Genomic DNA, 11,549 nt, shown 5'->3' on the forward strand with positions numbered 1-11,549 from the left:
TGGATGGATTATCTCAGTTGTTCTCCCGACTGAAGTTCAGTCCGTTTACAGCATCCTGCCATGTGATTGCATTTGTCCCGGACCTTCGGGAACCCTCACGTTAACTTTTATTGAGTGGAAAAAAGTTAGCGTTCATCCTCCAGCTTCACTGTTTATATTATGCTAACATAGCTGTGTCGCTAGTGATCACATAGCACATCAAACCATCAAGCCAAACTTCAGTAACCCTACAAACGTCACTGCTGTTTACTTTCCTGTCTTCATGTTGGAAGTGATAGCAGAGCTGTACGTCTTAATTTGTTTCATAAACAAACATGGTATATTATATTTAGATGAAAACTTGCGAGCTAATTTACTGATAACTAAGAACTCCGTTAAATTTCATAAATTCAGTTTTCATGGATGCCTGGAAGTTAAACTTAATCGTTACACCTGGTAGAGCAACAACGCTGATCATTTTATTAAAGATGAAAGGATTTAGACAGTTTTTAACTCTCAGTGATGCCGCAGTGATCGCTGGACTTAGGGACCTGCAGCAGAGTTTGGGCCCTGGCACGTCTAATGACGTCAGACTTAAAGACTGGATAGCTCCACCGTGATATGCTTTACCAGTGACGGCCAATCAAATGAAAGATGGATTGAGGGGAGCAAGAAACTAAAACAGTTTGTTACAGAGAGCAGATAAACTGAAGCTTTGGACTAAGGTCCAGTATAACATAAAACAACAACAACAACAACAATAAAACAATAACTTAAATTCTGAAGCAGGTAAAGTTACTCTCATAGCCGTCCAAACATAAAAATATAAAAGGTGGATATTGGTATAGCATTTAATGAAAAACAGACAAACCAAGTAAAATTTGTGCATTAAGAACACAGAGCAGAAAAGAAAGGAGGGACTTGCCTGCACAGAAGTATCTCCCTTGATGTACTTGGCACCTTCAATTATAGCCAGGTAGGAGAACCGAAGCTGATCTGCAGTCTGAATCAAGCCCGTTCGATAGCGTCGCATCTCCAGCAGCACATCGCGAATACGAACTGAAGACGGGTCTTTACGTAGGGACATCTACACACAGCAGCAAAAACATTCAATACAGACTGTTACGAACTTGCATGTTTACGTGTTTGTTTTGTGCAGGTGTTATGTCTTTTTATGTTAATTTAGCTGTGCCAGGGCCCTGCTCCGATTGGTGCATGGATACACTGCAACGACGTGACTGGTTCCAGCTGGAGGACCCGCCCATTAAAAGGAGGCTGGAGCGCTACAGCGGGAGAGGTCTTCGCGTTTCTCCTCACGGCCCAGCAGTCTTCCTGTGGCAGCCGCTGGCTGCAGTGCGTTTGAAAGTTGTGGAAGTGGAGTGGGTAGGGGTGAGCTGCCGTTTCTTTTGATCACCCGTTTTTCTCCTGTTTTGAGTTAGTTAAGGAGGTTAGACTCTGTTTTTATTTTTGACTTTGTTTTGGTAAGGTCAGGGGTGCGGGATTTGTGTAGATTTGTTTTGTTTATTGTTTTGGCCTTGGCTCACCCTGAAGTGTTGACACTCCCGTTTTGGTTCCTTTTTTGTCACATTGTAAATAAATCACATTGAAACTCAAGGATTTGTTTCTTGTGGCTGCTTGGGTCTTGGGGGGGAAGCGAGTGCCTCACTCATGTTATTGCCTGGCCCTAGACGGGTCGTAACAAGACGTTTCTGACGTCCTCTGTAAGGTGCACAAGAGCGTACTGACTTCTGTCACACTAGCAAGAAAAAAACTGTAAAATTAAAAGACTAATCACTTGAAAACAATAGGAAAACTGTAAATAAAAGCAAAAAGCTCCTAATTTCAAGACCAGGACCTAGACTGAAAGGCAGGTAAACACAGGAATTTTTAAAATATGTTTATAAATACTAATACTGGAGCACACCTAATATGATTCAGCAGGCTGTTCTAGCAGCTTGAAATACTTAACCTGAGGGTGGCCTTTGGAAAAAAAAGAAGAAAAAAAGAAAAAGAAATCACCTCTTCAACCAACTAAAAGCCAATGTAATGACCTCAGTGCAGGTGTTCTATATTTTGTATTTTATTTATTTATTTTTGTTTTTTTAAATACAGCTGACAGCTGCATTCAGTAACTGATTTTTTTTTCTTTCTTTTCAAAGATTCCTCTGAGCAGAGAGTTTCAGTACAATCAGCCAGGTAGAAATAAACGCATGGATGGTTTTTTCAGCATCTCCCTGGAATAAAAAGCTTCTAACCTTTATAAAACTTCTCAAATGATTAAAAAAAAAAATTAAACTGGGCTGCTGATGTGGTTCTAAAAGTGAGGTCTGCAGTAAGGTCTGTACGAATTTGGACAATGACACTTTTTTTTCTGTACTGCAGTGGATTTCAATCAATATATTACTGAAGTTCAAACTTTCAGCTTTAATTCAACATTAATGCAATACTCTTATTAAATTGACTTTTTAGCAATTAGACATTTTGATACAGTTTCCCATTTTAGAATCTAAAAAAGTAACTGAGCAAACTAGCAACTTTAAATAGATTTTTTTTTTTTTAACACAACCTAACCATATGTCCAATTTCTAACCAGGTGTTCCAACAAGACAGCTTAGACAACTAATTTGTTATAATGGATTCCCATTACCTTAGCACATTTCGTCAGTATGTCTGAAAATCAAGTGTTGTTCTAGCACTACAGCTTCTCAAGAAAAGGTTGCGTTAATTTCCTGTGCAAATGTCAGTCTCCTAGGAGATTAAATTTGTTGTTATCATGACTTCCTAAGAACAGAGTTTGTACACACCAACAAGAGGCAGGTGTCCACGAGGCAAAAGGTCCCAGAGCGCCCAATTCCAGCACTGCAGTGCACCACCACTGGTCCCTGGTCTGAATTCAGACAGCCCGACTCTCGCACCTTGAACAGGAAGTTGAGGAAAGATGCAGGAGACTCCGGCACCCCAAAGTCGGGCCAGGTCGTGTAGTGAAAATGCAGAATCTCACGAGTCTCTTGAGTCTGCAGAGAAAGATTGGAGAAAAAACATGTAGGAGAAATGAAAAACTCAAAACAAAGCGCTGATTCTAAACTAAACCTGGATGTAGGGTAGAATACCATGTGGTGCAAATTCCTCTTTTATAAATTATCACAAGCGTGACATTCATTTATTTATTTTTTTTTTAATTAATTCTGTGAATAAACAGACACTCCTTTTAATCATTAGCATGTTGGCACCACAAGTTAGTAGATGTGACAATTAAGCCAGCATCAAAGATGAAGTGCTGTTTCACCAAGTGTGAAATAGAGACTCGCTGGAGAGCCAAAAAGGAAGTGTATGTCATTTGTTGCTGTCAGTTCTTGAGTCTTACACAGAACAGTAACCAATGGAGGAAAAATAAAAACAGAGGCTACACAGTAAAAGACCCTCGCAGAGAAAAACAACAACAACAGAGGACCAGAAGCAAAAGCAGCTCATTAGAAAGTAGACCATTTCTCACAGTTTCAAATATTTATAGCGCCTTTTTTGTTAACTCTGGCCTGATTCTTCATTTCCACTTCACCGTCAGGCTTGACTTACTCTTCTTTCTTTTCACTAATGATCTTAAGTATGAAAATTGTTCCTTTAAATTAAAATCTATGTTTACAAAGTTTTCACTTTTTTAAACTTTTCACATTTTCACTTTGAAGTTCATTATCCCTTTTCTTTACAGTGGTGTGTTTTTACCCAACCCTACAGTTTTCCAACCAAACTCAGCAGGAAGACAACTTACACACAGATTTTCCAACTCCAGCTGACGGACGGTGTAATAAGATTTGATGTCTTCAGAGACGAGGGTGAGCTTGAAATTGGTGTCTTCGAAGATGGCATCTCTCTCCTCTCTCTCTGGCCAGTACTGGGCACACTTAATCTAAAATGACATGAAGAATGACATTACACGCTGGGTAACAGACAGCGGTGAGGTTCAAAGGTAAACAAGGTATGACGATACTAAAACATTGTGAGGACTCAAACAGCTGCTTACAGAGCCTTTCTCTATGACCCGGTTAAGCATCACTACACCACGGGTCCTCTGCTCCCACACCATTTCCCAGAAATGGCCACATGTATTTGGGAGGGGTCCCTAAAAAGGAAGCACAGCACATTTGTTATATAAAAGGCAGGAAATAATATTTTTAGTGTAACAGAACACAATAAAACAATATCTATTTAAAGAGCTTTCCAAGGCATCTGATTATTATTATTTATTCATTTATTTTTAAGACATTTGGACTTTAGCATAAACACTCTTACCCTGAAATTTCCTACAGAGGGAGACTGCAGTATGTTTACCCTTTGCGTAACTTCTTTGGATCAAAAACTGATCTAATCTACATAATAAACTCCTAAAAATAGGCTGGAAATATAGACGCAATTTTGAGTGCTGTTTGTAAATACATAACATTGTTTGTAATACACAGAGCTTATACAAACTATCTTGTAATACACTTTGTTGTAATTGCATGGTTGGGAGAGGAAACATGATCACTCCTGTCTAATATACTTCTTTGAATGTTGCCAAATCAGCTTTGACCCAAAGCCACAGAAGCTACCCTTCATTATCAGCTCAAAGATGCCAGCTGCAGATCAGTTTAGTCCCAGTTCCTGCTCAGTTCCTTCTGCCTTGTCACCAGTTCATTGTCTGTCCAGCATTAGTACCAGCAGGGATCATCCCCAAGCTTTGCCCTGTGCTTTGACTTGGACACTTTGGGTCTTTACATTTGCCCATTTCCAATGTGTGCACTATGAAACGTGGAGCATCTACCAGCTTAATATATTGGTATTGTTAGTAAATAACTGACAATATTTGCTTCACAAAGTGCTCTAAAAGTTTTGCTTTCTCAGTGCGAGAAGGAATAAAGACATTTTAAATGCTTTTGGCAACTTATTTAGCTTTATGTGTTTGTTTTTTTTTTTTTAATCAATCTTCAATTAGCTTTGTTTCTCTCTCTATGGTTACGAGCTGTGGGTAGTAGATCAAAAAGGCAGAAAGTCAAAGCTCTAAAGGATGTCTGGGCTCAGCCTCAGAGACAGTATAAAGAGAGTGGTTATGCAGGAGGGGCTCAGGGTAGAGCCAGTGCTCCTCAGGCAACTGACCAGGAGTTCTCCTGGCACCTCATAGGTGAGTTGTTCCAGGCAGGTCCTCAACGGTGGAGAAGCCCCAGCTAACCCAGGACACCTTTTAAAGATTGTGTCCCTTGGTTGGCAATACCTCAGTGTTTACCCAGAAGAGCGTCTGCTGACATTGCTGCCTCTTTGACTTGGAGCCGCATAAGCGGCAGAACAACAAACAATGGTATATTCATGTCCACTTAGCTGAACTAAACAGCAGCAGGATAAAAAACAAAAACAAAAACCTGAGGCACAGGACAAGTTGAATGAAGACCAAAGCAGCACTTGTGCCTACAGTTGTGACTTCATTTCAGCAATAGTAGTATAACGAGCCCTAATGTCAAAGTGTTTTCCCAGTGTCACTCTAACCAGAAGGTCGACTCATTGATGCTGAGGATGACTTAAAAGTGATAAAACATGATAAACCTCGACTGAGGTTAGAATGAGGGTAGAATGAAAAGAAACCCCTTCATCGTTTAAGAGCACAACAAACAAAAGGATTCTAAATTTATCATAAAAGCCGAATCAAAACCTCAAGAAAACGGTGTCAGCAGAAACTAAGAGTTATGACCTTCATAAAGGGAGGACCTCATGCCGAGTTATTGCATTAGAGTGGCCTCGTCTTTAGCTCTGTTCCCTAACAAACTAATAACTTTGCATATTCATTTTAAAAATGCTGCAGACAAGGACCTAAAATAAGGCGTAACTATAAAATACAAGATATTATGGTCATTAGGCCAACCAGGAAACTAAATTATCTTATACAATCAGAAAATACTGACTTAAAGGTTTGGATTTTTCTGTCACTGTCTCTCTGAATTAGAAGAAATATTGAATTTTCAGTGCTGAATCTTTTCTACACTTACCTGAGTAAGGATATAGTTCCTCCGTGCCTCTTCTACTGTTATTAGGCTGGCATTAATGTAGTCATTTGTACCTAACTGCAGACGTATTCTGCTGTGATCAACTGAGAAGAGAAAAAGAAGAAAAAGAAATATGAAAATATGCATATCAACTTTTTTTTTTAATGCCACAACCCACCAGGGACTAGAAATGCAGTTCTCAAACCAAAACAGCTGTAGGGAACACTTAACAAGCATCTTCATACAAACTAAAGGTGTTTACTATTGTGAGATTAGCTATTTATGATTTCCAGTGAAATAACCTTCTAGGTAAAAGGTTAGCAGTATAAAAAAAACTTTCCGGTTCCTGATTTTCATATCTGGTAAAGGGGAATAAGAAAACCCTTGTTAGTATTTACGGTAACTATTTGCAACTTAGTCTGAGAAAAAAAAATTTGCATGGCTTATTGAGTGTGAAAAAGAGGAAACTCTGTTGTTCAGCTGTTAGTTCAGGATGTTTGTAGAAAGTTCATCGCAACCTGACTATCTGCTGAAGCTGACATGAGGCTTTCAGTTGTTGCAAAGTCTCCAGCAGTAAAAAGATTTTGAGAAGAGGTCAGCGTGACCTGTGAGAAGATTATCACGAGAGGAAGTGCACTAGACCCATTTTAAATGCCAAACTGTTATAGAAAATTAAAACAAACAAGCAAAAAAACAAAACAAACAAACAAAAAAAGACATTGATGATCAAAAAAATACATATTGGAAAAAAAATTGGTATCTTTGTGTTCTTTGAGTCACCAGCAAGAAGGAAACTTCCAGAGCTGAAAACAAAGAAGTGACAAAAACTGCAGATCCTCTAGAGACCACCTGAGGTTGACTCTAAAAGCAAATAATTCCCACAAGACTCCCCTGTTAAAACGCCCAGATTTACAGCATTAAAATATATATTTACAACTTGGTGTAGAAAAGAAAAAAAAAGAGGAAACTCATTCACTTAGATAAGTGAGTTATTGAGTTAGCTTAGTCATTGTGTTGATTGACAAGTGTACTTACATGTAGCTGATGTACACCTCCACTAACTGCAGTCACTGAGCTTTTTTAAATGGAGATCATTTGACTAACAACTAATGTGTGATACAAACTAGTGACAAAGTTTGTGCTCCTTTTTGGTGAGTGTTTACTGCTACTGTATTAATTAACAGTTCATTGATGCTGCTAAAAAAACAGTACCTGTAAACTCAGCTCTTCACCCTTTCATCCATATAAGGTCAACTCTGGCTCCCCAAAAATGGCAAAACTCTAACTTTAAAGCTTCAAAATTTAGCTTTAATCCACATGCACCTTTAACATTGTGTATGGTCAGCAAACTGCCAGTAAGAATATATTTTAGATACACCGATTTATATCCTGAAGTAACAGCACAATATCCAGCACACAGCTTGTAACAGTACCAAAATTTTGGTCAAAGACGCCAGTAAGTCCCAATGAGGGCAACATTGCTAATGAAATCAAGCTCACAAAAAACAGTGGCTCCTTTAAGATTTTTAAGATATATCCTCAATTCAGAAAAAAAAAAATTCTATTAATATTTATGAATGAATTGTGCATCAGTATATACGCTCACTTTTTATGTAAAATACAAACAAATAGGAGCTGTGTGATTATGGATAACCATATATTAATAAGATAAGCATTTCCTCTATTTCCTCTCTTTTTTGTTTCTGTGTTTGCTTTTTATTTCACCATTTATTTCAACGCTTAAAAAATAAATGATACTAAAAGCATTGCTGGGAGAAAAAAAAAACAACTTAATTTCCCCTTTCCCTGATCTTCCCCTGTGTAGCTGTTTTTGAGACACTCAGTAATAAATTAGCTGGAAACACTACGCCAGTCAGAGTGATGCAAGGCTGTTTCTATTGCGCAACACTACCTTTACTTAACTTCAAACTGATATTACAGTTCTTGTACCTACTGAAACTCCAGCCAGCTTAGGTGTTTATATAATGCTGCATAATGCTGTGACTTCACCACAGATGTTTAAACATAAATAGAAGATTACAGACCCTTCAACACTGCGGGTAGAGTACCAAGCAAAGAGACCCACAGTGGCATTCACTTAACCTTCAAGTATTCAAATGAGGTCGCATTATCACCCCAGCTGTATATTTATATGAACCTTTGTGATATTTTGAATCAGAAAAAGGTTCCTACCATGACATGACATGACATTTGCCAGTCCACAACTTTTCATAGTTTCTTACACGAATAACCCCTTTGGTGTGGCAAAGATAGTAGAAAGCTGTGTGAAAATGTGAGCATGTTGTTTTTTAAAACATAACAGTGTTTGATTTTATTGTAATTTTCCACTTCTACTCACTCACTTTAATGTTTTGCAATGAACCACAGTTCACAGATGCAGAGCAAGATTCAGAGATATCCTGAAGCACATGTGGTTTGATAACTGAGCAACCAGAGCTGGCAGGCAGGACACAAACAAATCTGCTACTTTCAGAGGCATTTGGACAATGTTTCTACTGCAGTTACCCAAATACTGTATCCCTGTGACCAACCTCTGTCTGCATGGTGCTAGCTTTAAGAGGCAGGTGAAGTTTTAGGTAATGTATCCCTTTTACAGCAGGTTTGGCATAAATACCTGGCATAACTGTGATGCTTAAAATCACTGAAAACCCTAGTTAATTACATGAAAACATTTTAAAATATCTGCCCTAGATAAATGAAACCAGTATACGAGTGTATAATGAGGTCCTAAATGTAATTTTAGTGGCTACAACACCTTGAGAGTTGTGGGAATATTTTGAGTATTTCAGACTCTGCAGTCCAGCACACTGAGGCAAGCAAAGACAAACTTACACGGGCTAACGTCTCTGTATCGATTCCGAGTCTTGTTTTCAGGTGATTTGGCAACCTTACAAGGGAATTCACTCGACTGCTGCCGAATCTCCTGTAACAGAATAAAAGGAGGAAAACAAGCATTAAAGCAGAGTTTTGGTGTTTTTGCAGGGTTTTTTTTCTGTTTTGTTTTGTTTAAAAAAAAAAACAAAAAAAACATCCACTCCACATTAAAAAGCTCTGAGTGTGACTGCTGTACTCTTTAAGACAAACAAATAATGATCACATTCGCTGATGACCCTTTTACAATTTCCTCTAGCTATCTCAATAATAATCAGGATTATATTTGCCTCAATACTAACACTGTCAAAAGCTTGTATTTAGACTACCCTTTCTTACGGTGGCTAATGAAATTTTAATTTAAATGTCAATTCTGATTTCCAACTATTATGAAAACAAGAAACAACATTCATTTTCATTGTTTTTATTGTTTTATGATATATATTTTCCAAGCCCACCTCTTCTGCTCACCTCTTCCTAAAATGTTTAAACTCGCTGTTTAGTTCAGCTGCAGGCAGTATAACTGCAAGAGAGCTAAAGAGTGGGAGAAAAAGTTTCAAGGCATAGGTAGGTGAACCTGTGGAAGGACTTTTAATGGTTTCCAACTTTAGATCACTTAGGGCCTGTCACCCTATCTGCTTTTGGCAATGCTGAACAGTTTGCTGTCAGCTTCAGCTCTCTGTGGATTACCTTAGGCTGCGTTAACGGTTTCCCAAGAAGGCCAAACTCTATTACAGCCTTTCGCCCATCTGGACCCACAAACATCCCGTTATGGGCTTGTAGGGACCATCACCTGGTCTGGCTTTATAATCCAAAGCCCTGCCTACTGAACATTTTTTTCTATTTTATTTGAATTATGTAACAGTTAAAGAAGATTGCATGTGAAAAAACAACAACAACACGGTTTTAACTTCAGCCACTGCATAATGTTTGTAAATAATAGAGAGATGATTGAGATTTGACTCACTGACCAATCATAGTCCATAACCTCACGTTCCACTGTTTCAGTTTATTCAATTTTCTTCAGCAGGGATGAATAACAAAGACAGAGGGAGAAAACCAAAGTCCACAACGAGTCTGATCGTTTGATCGCGACTGGATTATGAATAACAATTAAGCTCCATTAAGAGCATTTCCTGGCTCAAAATGAGCCTTTTGGGGTGATTACATGAAGTTCGAGTAACAGGTCAAATTTTCTTATAAGCAGAACGAAAGAAAAAAAAAAAAAACAGTACCCTTCATATCATAAATGAGGAAGTGAATGCCTTCAACATGTTTGGCAGACCACAAATGTACAGAAAATATTTAATGTGTTGGTAAATGTTTTGAACAGTACTTTTGCTAGTTCACAAAAAAAATTCCAAAGGGGTACTTCTAATTTTAGGTTTTAGGATATGGTCTTAAAGAATTAAAATAGAAGCTGTATGTTACATATAACAGACTAATGAATCCTTTATGTCATAGTATATTGGGAGAGGGGGATTCCTGGCTCAAAGCAGGTTTCAGTTGGGGTTTTTTTTTTTGGTTATTTGTTTTGTCGGTAATGTATTTTTTCTAAATTAACCCCACTGAAAACCCTTAACAATGCATTTAAATTTGAGTAAATCAAACCCCATCCAAAAAAAAATACTAAATTTTCATTTTATGAAAGGCTAAAACTTCTTTAAAACGTGGCTTCTTTAGAATGTTTTTACATAAAGGAAAGTTTCTACCATTATTGTGATGCATTTCCATTTGAATTGTTACCTATGGCATTTTACATCTTATGTGTATCATGGTACGGGAGAGATAAAACCGCGATACGATATTTTGGAGGTTTGTATCGTGATTTCACTCGGTTTCAGCTGTTATACCCCTATGTAATGTATTATAAACATTTATAATAACTATATTTAAGCTGCCGATTAACAGCGGAATGGAAACAGTGGACGAAACTGAGAATAAATCATTAAAAATAAGTTAGTAGTCCAAAAAAGTATGATGACGTCAGTCAGCGTTGAGCTGCTGCCTTTATACCCGAGCAGACGTATCAATCATCGGATAACTCCGAGCAGGAAGAACAGGCACTGAACTAAACACCAACACACTCATATAGCCAGAGAAACTATAGCTACCACCTCACTGTATGTAAGCTACACGTTGGCCTAACCAGCTTCAGCTACGGTCTGATTATTTCCACCTTAATTTGCCAAGAGGTCTTACCTGATAAATGGCGTTCCAGCTGCCGTTTTCATCGATTTCCCAAAATTCAGCTTCCATCGCTGACAGTCCAGCTGCCACTCACTCCCTCGTTGTTTAGCCTTCCGATACGAACAACCAAAAGTCCCCGAAGATTAAACAAATTTCAGTCAAACTATTTCGCGCAGTAGCTGCCAACTGGTCTGCCGCTGTTTTGTAATTCTCAGTGCGGCTGCATAGATTACCGTCTCGGCCTGCTCTTAGCGGAAACACGCCGCTAACTCCTCCTCCTGCTGTAGCTGCCGTCCTTGGGTGACCAAAAAAAGAGAGCAGAATATATATATTTTAAGAAATAAAATTCCTCTTGCGTTTCTCTGTGTGTCACTTTGGGTTTATAAGCCCCCGTCAAATCCGGATTTTACACTTTGTTTGCTTGAGACGGCTATTTTACTATTCCTACAGCGGCAGTTGAGACCGACCAGCGGGCATGCG

The 11,549-nt window shown here is 38.4% G+C and overlaps 1 protein-coding gene and 1 long non-coding RNA gene across 4 annotated transcripts in view; both read right to left on the minus strand.

Annotated features, from left to right (window-relative positions):
• The window catches only part of ptpn1 (protein tyrosine phosphatase non-receptor type 1), a 38,422-nt gene extending 26,888 nt beyond the window's left edge, over nucleotides 1-11,534 (minus strand). For all 3 annotated transcript variants that reach the window (XM_085146601.1, XM_085146602.1, XM_085146600.1), the window contains exons 1-7: nucleotides 11,082-11,534; nucleotides 8,841-8,931; nucleotides 5,991-6,091; nucleotides 3,998-4,096; nucleotides 3,746-3,883; nucleotides 2,784-2,993; nucleotides 905-1,066 (exon numbers count right to left, since the gene is read on the minus strand). In XM_085146601.1, the coding sequence (XP_085002727.1) occupies nucleotides 905-1,066; nucleotides 2,784-2,993; nucleotides 3,746-3,883; nucleotides 3,998-4,096; nucleotides 5,991-6,091; nucleotides 8,841-8,931; nucleotides 11,082-11,138 (858 nt within the window). In that variant the 5' untranslated portion in view covers nucleotides 11,139-11,534. The remainder of the gene's footprint in view (nucleotides 1-904; nucleotides 1,067-2,783; nucleotides 2,994-3,745; nucleotides 3,884-3,997; nucleotides 4,097-5,990; nucleotides 6,092-8,840; nucleotides 8,932-11,081) is intronic.
• Nucleotides 9,029-11,075, minus strand: LOC146494356 (uncharacterized). The gene is made up of 2 exons (XR_014871615.1): nucleotides 10,661-11,075; nucleotides 9,029-10,625 (listed from the first exon to the last, which is right to left on the minus strand). It is a non-coding gene; the product is annotated as an uncharacterized LOC146494356 (long non-coding RNA).
• Nucleotides 11,535-11,549: the final 15 nt, after the last annotated feature.

This window comes from Neolamprologus multifasciatus, chromosome 20 (genome assembly GCF_963576455.1).
Source record: "Neolamprologus multifasciatus chromosome 20, fNeoMul1.2, whole genome shotgun sequence".
Taxonomy (NCBI): Eukaryota; Metazoa; Chordata; class Actinopteri; order Cichliformes; family Cichlidae; genus Neolamprologus; species Neolamprologus multifasciatus.